This window comes from Eptatretus burgeri, chromosome 3 (genome assembly GCF_056783735.1).
Source record: "Eptatretus burgeri isolate ZD-2024b chromosome 3, Ebu_testis_v1, whole genome shotgun sequence".
Taxonomy (NCBI): domain Eukaryota; kingdom Metazoa; phylum Chordata; class Myxini; order Myxiniformes; family Myxinidae; genus Eptatretus; species Eptatretus burgeri.
The window spans coordinates 53916521-53926926 of NC_140963.1; the positions used below are offsets into that span (position 1 = coordinate 53916521).

The following is a 10406-nucleotide window of genomic DNA, read 5'->3' on the forward strand; positions in this document are numbered from 1 at the left end:
CACAAACGCTACACTTGTAAATGATTTCTTCTGGAAAATGTTTGATAGTGTGCGATTGTATATTGGAACACAAGAAGTTTAAGCGGTTGATTATGTCTCTGCTGTATCTGAAATGATGAAATTTACACTCTCTACATTCAGTGATAGAATGGGAAAGGGGTCTGTCGAAGGTTTTATTCCTGATATGTCAACGGGAACAAACACAGACCCTGGATATATTCAAAGGAAAGGAATGTATAATGATGATACAAAAGCAGAAAATAGTTTTACTGTGGCAGTTCCTCTTAAAGGTATATTTGGATTTTGTGATTATGATAAAGTTCTGTATGGTCTTAAAATTAGATTTCAACTACAAAGGAATGATAATGAAAATAGATTGCTTTTTGGTGTTGGTAGTGCTTTTGGTGAACAGAATAAATTTGTAATTGAGGAGATGAGTTGGTATATCAGTGAATATACTCCTAATCTTAAAACAGAAGAGATGTTGAATCGAAGACTTAACTCAAAGAAACCACTCAGTGTATCATACCTCAAAAGAAGATGTCAACACGTTAAACTCAACCAAACTACTTACACGTGGAATTTGGGTGTTCTGGAAGGAAAGCCACGATATCTGTGGATGATTTTTAAAAAGCCAGATGGTGATACTGCGACTGATAAGAATAATGCATTGAGTGATAATGCTAAGGTGAAACAACTTCGCGTTTCTCTAGATGGAACATTTTATCCACGAGATAGATTGGAAATTAATTGGGAAAAAATGATTTTGCTGAAGCATACAAGTCTTACCAAAAGGTGTGTGAAAGTAATGGAAATAAAGAACCTATTTTGGATATGACAGCATTTAAAAGTTTGTATACAATCTATGCGTTTGACCTGAGCGCTCAAAAGGAAACTATAAAGTCTAATCGAGTGGATACTTCCCTATACATTGAAAGAGGAGAGAGTGAAGAAGTTGATACATATTGTTTGCTTTTGGAAGAAACAGAATTGCAGATTAATACAGATAATGGTGTGATGATTAGTCTCACATAATTTTTTGTTAAATAAATGAGTGGCAAAGTACCAACTGGGGTATATGTTAATCAAATCAATCTTCATAAACTATCATCTTGTGTTCAAAATCAAAAGCCTTGTACGATTAACGTTAATACAATTCAGAGAAAAGGAGCAGTAAGAATTGATGTTTTGCTCACAAGAGAACAGGTTAAAATCTTGAATGACACTGGCTCACTTAAAATTAAAATGACAAAACCAATGTTGAAAAAATATTCAATAAGAGAGACGAGTGGAGGATTTCTCCCATTTCTAATTCCTTTATTTGCTGGTTTAAGTGCGGTTGGAGCATTGACGGGTGGTATTTCAACAGCGGTCAAAACTGCCAACGAAAGGAAGGCTCAACTCCAGGCTCAAAAAGAATTGGAAAGACATAACAAAGAGTTGGAGAAACAAATTAGTGGAAGTGGTGTAATTGTAGATTTTGCTGAAAAACTTGAAGGTCTGCCTGATAAAGCGAGATTGTTAGTTGGAGATATGCTTTCTTCTATAGCACAAGCAGGTGTAAAATTAACAAAAAGAGGTAATGGATTATATCTTTCTAATAAATAAATGAGCATTGATGAGTGGTTGAAAGAATTTGGAAAGAATACAACATCAAATTTACAACTTGCCAAATATTGTAAGAAATTAAAAATTCATAATGTGGTTATTTGTATGAGAGATGAATTAACAAATGTGCCGAAACATACAAAGAATATTATTATGAACTTAGAAGATAATGATGGGAACGGTACTCATTGGGTTTGCATTTTTAATAGTCAAGACAAATATTATTTTGATAGTTTTGGTCTTCCACCACCTGTTGAAGTCATAAAATTCTTACAGAATGGTGTTTATCAAACATTTCAAGTCCAAGAATTAAATTCCAAGTGTTGTGGTCAATTATGTCTATATGTGTTATTTCAACTCAACAAAAATAAAAAATTTTATGATATTATTTTTAATTTAATATAAATGACTTATGTTGGTAAAGATGGTTCTATCTTTGGTGTATCTCAAGAACTGGATATTGATTTATCAAATTATTATACAAAGGCACAGGCTGAACGACATAAATATAATATAAACAAAAATATTAACATGAAAAATGCTTATAAATTAAAAAATTATCCAAGCCCGACTGACGCGAATGACTTGGTGAGATTAAGCGATTTATCACAATATATACTTAAATAAAACGGCTGTGTATTCCAAAGATACAGAAGTGTTGATATTATCTCTAGGTCATACAGAATTCACAGTTCGAATTAAAATAAATTTTTATAAAGAAGGGCGTATCGTTTGTATGAGAATAGAACAATGGGGGTATGATATGAATGATTTAGGATATAATTGGTCATTTAAAATTAACCTCGAAGACCTGGAACAATTAAATCAGTCTCGTAAGGAAGAATATTATCCACTTGGTATTGAGAATGAGTTTTGTGGAGCCACGATTAGTCAACAACAAATAAAAGAATTTAATAAGGGTAAATATAATAATGGTTTTGCCCTTGTTTATCTCATGAAAACAGAAAAAACAGGATTATATATAATAAGTAAGGAAATACAAAATGATTTAACTATGGGAAGATGGGGAGGTGTTTCGTGCCATAATATTATTCTAACATATATTTCTAAAACATAAATGACAGCAAGAAGGCTTCAAGAAAATTATCATTTCTGTGTCCAAGCATACCTTCAAGAAAAGGGTATTCGGTATTTTAATAAATATGTTCTACAACATAAGAATGAGGTATTTTCAATAAAAGATTGGCATTATGCTGATGTTGATAAACCGACAACTTTAGATTTAATTAGAATGTTAAATAATGAAAAAATTATAAAGTTAAGAAAAGGTAAGGCTCTTTTAGAAATTCAAAAGAAATTTTATTGGTTTCCTGTTGTAAAAAAATTATTTTAGATACAGGAATAACAAGAAATCCTGATGAATATATGTATAATATTCTATGGGGTGTAAACGATTCAAGGATAGTAAGGGATGAGGAAGGAGTTGAAGAAGAGAGGGAAGAGGAGGAAAAGGAGAAGGAGGAGAGGGAGAAGAAAGAGAAGGAGGAAAAGGAGAAGAGAGAGAAGGAGGAAAGAGAGAATAGAGAGAGGGAGGAAAGAGAGAAGAGAGAGAGGGAGAAGAAAGAGAAGGAGGAAAAGGAGAAGAGAGAGAAGGAGGAAAGAGAGAATAGAGAGAGGGAGGAAAGAGAGAAGAGAGAGAGGGAGAAGAAAGAGAAGGAGGAAAAGGAGAAGAGAGAGAAGGAGGAAAGAGAGAAGAGAGAGAGGGAGGAAAGAGAGAGAATGAATAAATATCAAAATATGGAAACCAGTGAGATTCAAAAAAGATTGGTGGTATTACAGAAAATAACTCAACCCACCGAGGAGGAAAACAAAGAATTGACAAGTCTATTTGCAATACTTTCGACAAGACTATTAGCATCGACAAGATATGGGTTTTAATTCAAGTTTTTCATTTTTTTTTTCTTAAATAAATGGAGGAGAGAGTGAAGGCATTTCTAAGGATTCTTTATGTTTTAAAAATTAAGATTCAAATGTGCATGTTGGAAACTAAAAAGGTTTTTGCACTCTGCAGGAATTTTTCTCATAAATAAATGAGTTATTGTCTCAAATGTAAAAAGAAAACTAATACTAAAAATATTTCATATATTAAAAGTAAAAATAACAGGGTTATACAAAAAGGTATATGTTCGGTGTGTGGTTCAAAAAAATCAATTTATCTCCAAACACAAACTCGGAGGAGATATACAAAAGTTTTTATCAGGAAGTAAATTTACAACTACTGGAATACCAGGGGAATTACATCTTCCAGGGTATTCTTTCTGTGGTCCAGGCACAAACTTGGATAAAAGATTAGATGAGGCAGACAATCCTAAATCCTGGAGTAAACCAATCAATAGAGTTGATGAAGTGTGCATGAGACACGATATTGATTATGGGAATACCACAACGTTGGAAGAAAAGCATGAAGCCGATAGAGAAATGTTGTATAATTTGTCTCTGATACAAAATCCAACCTTGAGAGAAAAAGTTGATAGGTTCATCGTGAAGAAGATGATTAGTGCTAAATTGAAACTTGGACTTGGAAATTCAAAAAACTTATAGGCTCTAATGATGCCATTAAGACTGAAGAGCAATTAGCTGATGAATTACATAAACCAATATTCACAAAGTTTCAGAGAAGGAAGGTTTATTCCAAGGAAGTTGATTATATCTGGTCTGCTGATTTGATTGAACTCAATAATGATAAGGGGTACAAGTATGCTTTAACCGTTATTGATTTGAGGAGTAGATATGCGTGGGTTGTCCCTTTAAAAAACAAAACAGGTAATACTCTTATGTTAGCTTTCCAACAGATATTTAATAAAAGTAAGAGAAAACCTAAAAAATTGTGGACTGATGAGGGTAGAGAGTTTTATAACAAGACATTTATGAATTTTCTAAAAAATAACAGTATTACATTATACAGTACCTTTAATGAAGGGAAGGCAGTTGTTGTTGAACGTTTTAATCGTACCTTAAAAGAGAGACTATATAAAAAATTCACACAACTCGGTTCACAACAATGGTCATCTTTTATTCAGGATATTGTGGATAAGTATAATGACACGATTCACACGTCAACAAATATGAAACCATCAGAAACATTTACAAAATTAAAATATGAAAAAGAGATTAATGTCAGAAAACCTCAGTTCAAAGTTGGTGATATCGTAAGAATATATAGGTGGAAATCTCATTTTGAAAAGGGTTTTACTGAACGATGGACGAAAGAACTTTTAAAAATTGTTGATGTAATAGATACGGTTCCTTGGACTTATAAAATATATGATTTGGAAGGGGAAGAGATTTTAGGTTCATTTTATTCACAGGAATTACAAAAGACAAAACTAAGCAGATAATACACCTTTGTGGACACTAGAGGGACAAGTCCGAGGTGTATTACAGTATATAATGTGTGTCAAGGGGGACGTTCTTAGATCTGTGAACCCCAAACACAGAATCATCAACTGAATAGTCAAGGTTTAACTTTTGTTTGTGTGTGTGTGTGTGCAATGGGAGCAATAGGTTGGCGCTTCACTCCCTCCTACTATACACCGTTGTGGACACTCGAGGGCCAAGTCCGAGGTGTATAACAGTATATAATGTGTGTCAAGGGGTGGACGTTCTTGGATCTGTGAACCCCAAACACAGAATCCTCAACTGAATAGTCAAGGCTTAACTTTTGTTTGTTGATGTGTATGTGTGTGTGTGTGTGTCCCAACCCTCACATTCAAAATCTCAACCCCAACCCTCACATTCAAAATCTCAACCCCAACTCAATCCTCACCCAACACAATGTCTTTTTCAAAATGAGATTTCCACATATATATATATATATATATATATATATATATATATATATATATATATATATATATATATATATATATATATATTTTACGTTTATTTTCTCTTCTTCCAATTCTGTCTTTTAAGGCTTTCAGGTTTGATGACATAGAAAGAGGGAGTAAGAACTTTCTTGATAGGTTTAAATCCCAAAGAGTGGTAGCATTTCAAGTCTTCAAAATAAACCCAACTTTCCAAGTCTCCAAGGTAGTTATTTAAACCATCAAGGCAGAACTCATTTACTGATTTTTTCAAAATTTGTGAGTCTCCAAGGTAAAACTTGTATTCTGGCTCATCAACGTATAACTTGTTCAGTGGGTATTGTCTTGATAACTCACAATGAGTACTATTGCTGTAAAACTCTTTTTCAGGATTTTGCTGGTCTCCAAGGTATAACTCTTTGGTTGGGTCATCAAGGACGAACTCGTTCTGTGGGTCTTGGTCGCTCATAAGGTCTTCAACCAAGCCAACAATTTCGCCCCAAGTTGTAGCAAAAGCAGTATTTTCATTTCGTATTTCAGACACAATTTCCTGTGAGAGAAAATAATAATGTATTAATTAAGTTATTTATTTATTAAATGAGTATGCTTCAATCAAAGTTTGAAAATAGGAAAATAAAAATCTTACCTCAACAGATAAGAGGTTTGAATCCAGTTCATCAACTTGAAGGTTTAGTTCCATACAAGACAGAGAGTTCCAAGGAACACCAAAGTCATCCCACTCAAGGTCTTGGTCGCTCACAAGGTCTTCAACCAAGTCAACAATTTCGCTCCAAGTTGTAGCAAAAGCAGTATTTTCAGATACAATTTCCTGTGAGAGAAAATAATAATGTATTAATTAAGTTATTTAATTATTAAATGAGTATGCTTCAATCAAAGTTTGAAAATAGGAAAATAAAAATCTTACCTCAATGGATAAGAGGTTTGAATCCAGTTCATCAACTTGAAGGTTTAGTTCCATACAAGTCAGAGAGTTCCAAGGAACCCCAAAGTCATCCCACTCAAGGTCTTGGTCGCTCACAAGGTCTTCAACCAAGTCAACAATTTTGCTCCAAGTTGTAGCAAAAGCAGTATTTTCATTTTGTATTTCAGATACAATTTCCTGTGAGAGAAAATAATAATGTATTAATTAAGTTATTTAATTATTAAATGAGTATGCTTCAATCAAAGTTTGAAAATAGGAAAATAAAAATCTTACCTCAATGGATAAGAGGTTTAAATCCAGTTCATCAACTTGAAGGTTTAGTTCCATACAAGACAGAGAGTTCCAGGCAAGCAAACAGCACACCATTGCCAGCAAAAACAAATGTTTAAAATGGAGCCTGGGTTTGAAGCTTTTATAGAGAAAGACTGGTGGGTGTGGTTTCCTTTGGAAATTCCCTGGGCAAGCCTAGGCAAGCCTTCATTGGGAAATTTTTCAAAACCATAACATCCTGTAATTTTCTAGTGATTTCTTTGTGAGTCAGAGATGAACTGGAAATGATGTAAGAGTGGGCGGGGCTTAGCAAAAGTAGGCGGGGCTTAGGAAAAGTGGGCGTGGCTTAGAAAAAAATACCTTGTGAAAAGTGGGCGGAGCTTAGCAAAGTGGGCGGGGCTTAGAAAAAGTGGGCGTGGCTTAGAAAAAATACCTCACGAAAAGTGGGTGGAGCTTAGCAAAAGTGGGTGGGGCTTAGGAAAAGTGGGCGTGGCTTAGAAAAATACCTCACAAAAAGTGGGTGGAGCTTAGCAAAAGTGGGCGGGGCTTAAAGAAAAGTGGGCGGGGCTTATTGAATACCTTGTGAAAAGTGGGCGGGGCTTAGCAAAAGTGGGCGGGGCTTAGAAAAGTGGGCGTGGCTTAGAAAAAATACCTCACAAAAAGTGGGTGGAGCTTAGCAAAAGTGGGCGGGGCTTAGAAAAGTGGGCGTGGCTTAGAAAAAATACCTCACAAAAAGTGGGTGGAGCTTAGCAAAAGTGGGCGGGGCTTATTGAATACCTTGTGGAAAATGGGCGGGGCTTAGCAAAAGTGGGCGGGGCTTAACAAAAAAATAACCTGTGGCTCAGGAGGTGGTCAAACAAGAGCATTAAGAGAAGTTTATCATTTCGTAATGGCACAAAAGGGGTATCTTCAAAAATATAAAGATTCAAATGTTTTGTTTGTCAATATTTTAGATGGGGATTATTGTGCAAAGAAAATTAAACTATTGAAGGAATTTGAGAATGAACAAATCTTTATAGGTTCAATGAGTGAGCTGTTCAACCCCCAGGTGTTCAATTCAATGAGGTTCAACCTCCAAGTTAAAAGGGGAGACAAATAAATATACCTTGGGATAAAAAGGGGGTTTATTTTTAGGGAAAAAAAAAGGGAATCGCTGAAAATCCCCCATTCATTTACATGGGGAAAAGTGAGCCAGAATCAGTATTCTTACCCTACTGACGAGGCCCCGTCAGAATCATAGTCTGATTGATGATGCATACTTGAACCATGCACCATAGGTGGAGCAGGCATTTCCATTGATGCTGGGAGGGAGAAAGCCGTGACCGAAGCAGAACACACACGCTCCACATCTCTAACGTCCAGAGTTGTCTGGAATGCAGATGTTTCAGCCACGATGCTTTTGGTAGAGAGAGGGACCAACATAGGCTCACTTTCAATGTCGATGACATCAGCAACCACTGAGGTGGTCACATCTACCTGTTGGGGCACAACACCACCCTCTTGTTCATGCTCATGCTCATCCTGTACCTGATCAGGAGCACCGCCAACATCCACCCGAGCGAGAACTGCAAATTTGTTTTCCGTTTCCAAAGCATAGAGCGAGCTGGCTGTATTTACATGAGAGCCGTGTAGTTTGCTCGATGGCGCTAGCTTTTTAGAAACGCCCACGATTACATTATGACCGTTGATGTGAGGACGCTTCTTTCTTCGGGAGTGAACGGTGACAAAACCCTCGTTGTCTACTTGAGGTTCTTTAACTTCTGCACTTGCTTTCCAGGGCTGATAATGGGACGTGTCTGCACATTCCACCACCCGAGATGTACCACTCGTGCTTGGCTTGGGTTCTGCAGCTCCAGGTGCATCATTAGTGCTTGTTCTGGGCTCCTGGCATTGAGAGTCCTCATTACATTCCACACGATGAGACACCACGAGGAACGTTTGGTTTCGGACACGTATTCTTTAAATGTCCATGCTCACCACAAATAAAGCATGTCATCACTTCATTGGCAATATAAACTCGGTAGCTACGATCTTTATATTTAAGAGTCACAGCAGTACTAAGTGACCGTACACCATTCTTCAAAACAATATAATAGTGGCGTCGGAAAAACATAATATGTCGAATCGAAACGCCAGAACACAAACATAATGGGATCATGGAAATGCGTGATACAACCGTCCCAAAATTATTAAAGCAGAGATAATCTCTTCGCTTTTAAAGAAAGGTGGAATATTTGATATTGTTACGAATTCTGGCCCGTCCGGCATGCGAGCGGCCGCGTACCTCTAATGGCAGCCGCGTCGCCCACCGGACAGACAATTCAGTTGTGACCCTCCTTGGAACTACCGCCAGGAGCTAGTCACGGGTGGGGGTTTAACCTCACCACGATCGTGCCAATTGCCCACCCGCGCAGGATAGGGTTGCTCGCCAAATTCGACCTACCTAAGTACCTGTGCGAGTAGTCTACCGGGCGATCGTACCTCGCCACAGGTCGACCTAGGACACGAACCGCTTAAGCGGTCCGTTCTGTGCTACAGTGATAACCGAGTGGTGTTATCGCCGACCCCGACGGATGTGATTCTGTTTACCGGGCATTCAAAACCCACCAATAATTTATTCCGCGATTCAACATGGCACTTTCAACAGGGAAAAGACGACAAACGGGATACATTTAACACAAGGACATTTCTTATAACACACACGTATTCAGAAGCAAGGCAGTCATGCAATGTACAAGAAACAAATAGAAAGCGTTACCACCGAATACGAGCAATGTGCAGTCACGAACACAGGTCTACTTATAGGGCCACGGCGCCACAGCAGTCATACAAAAGCAAAGAAAAAACCCTCTCCATCAGCAGGGAGGAAGACGGGGTTCGTAGACCTTTATGGCATGGGACTTGGCGGACCGAACGGGTCCCGTGAGACCGAACGGTCTTACCCGCACCCTCGTGGCGCGACGGTGGGCAGGTCGCGACAACGACTCCCCACGGCCTTGCGTAGTCGCGCCTGACCTCGGGCCTTGGCGTGGTCAGCGAGCTCTCTCTCTCTGGCGTTGCTGCTGGTGCTTTCACGACCCACAACCAAACACAGAAAGACTGAAGGGCAGAAGGGGGTTCAGGACCAGAGAGAGAATGACGTCGACGACCCAGACAGAGAACTCATGGACCAGAGAGAGAGAGAGAATGACGTCGACGACCCAGACAGAGAACTCATGGACCAGAGAGAGAGAGAGTGACGTCGACGACCCAGACAGAGAGAGAAAGAGAGAGCGAGCTCGACCCTGGCCACCAAGAGAGAGAGAGCGAGCTCGACCCTGCCCACCAAGAGAGAGAGCGAGCTCGACCCTGCCCACCAAGAGAGAGGAGCACTCGACCCCGACAGAGAGAGAGAGAGAGAGAGAGAGAGAGAGAGAGAGAGAGAGAGAGAGAGAGAGAGAGAGAGAGAGAGAGAGAGAGAGAGAGAGAGAGAGAGAGAGAGAAAGCGAGCTCGACCCGGGCCACCAAGAGATAGGAGCACTTGACCCCGACAGAGAGAGAGAGTGCGAGCCCCGCGTGTGGTCCGCCTTATATCGCGCGGGGCTCCGCCCTTCGCTCCTCCCCGTTTTCGGCTCCACCTCCCCTTGAGAAGGTTCCCGAAAAGGGGCGTTCCCTCACCCCGACCGCCTCACGCTGTTCATCCACCAATTGGCGGCAAGCTGCCCTCCCCCTTTCCTTCACACCAAGTGCGGGGAAAAATAGGCGGGAAAAATCCGCGC

At 39.0% G+C, this 10406-nt stretch overlaps 1 protein-coding gene across 1 annotated transcript; it reads right to left on the bottom strand.

The window, feature by feature from the left end:
• Nucleotides 1–5511: 5511 nt before the first annotated feature.
• Nucleotides 5512–7472, bottom strand: LOC147029910 (uncharacterized). Its single transcript, XM_085872145.1, has 3 exons — nt 6361–7472; nt 6082–6264; nt 5512–5985 (listed from the first exon to the last, which is right to left on the bottom strand). The coding sequence occupies exons 1-3, from the start codon at nt 6412–6414 to the stop codon at nt 5512–5514; spliced, it is 711 nt and encodes a 236-aa protein (XP_085728271.1). The 5' UTR covers nt 6415–7472.
• Nucleotides 7473–10406: the final 2934 nt, after the last annotated feature.

What these genes read in the sequence shown, in the direction of transcription:
- LOC147029910 (XM_085872145.1), bottom strand. Translation starts at nt 6,414, where the DNA reads ATGGAACTAAACCTTCAAGTTGATGAACTGGATTCAAACCTCTTATCC. An exon ending in CAAACCTCTTATCCATTGAG is followed by an intron (nt 6,265 to 6,360) that starts GTAAGATTTTTA and finishes TTTCTCTCACAG; the next exon opens with GAAATTGTATCTGAAAATAC. An exon ending in CAAACCTCTTATCTGTTGAG is followed by an intron (nt 5,986 to 6,081) that starts GTAAGATTTTTA and finishes TTTCTCTCACAG; the next exon opens with GAAATTGTGTCTGAAATACG.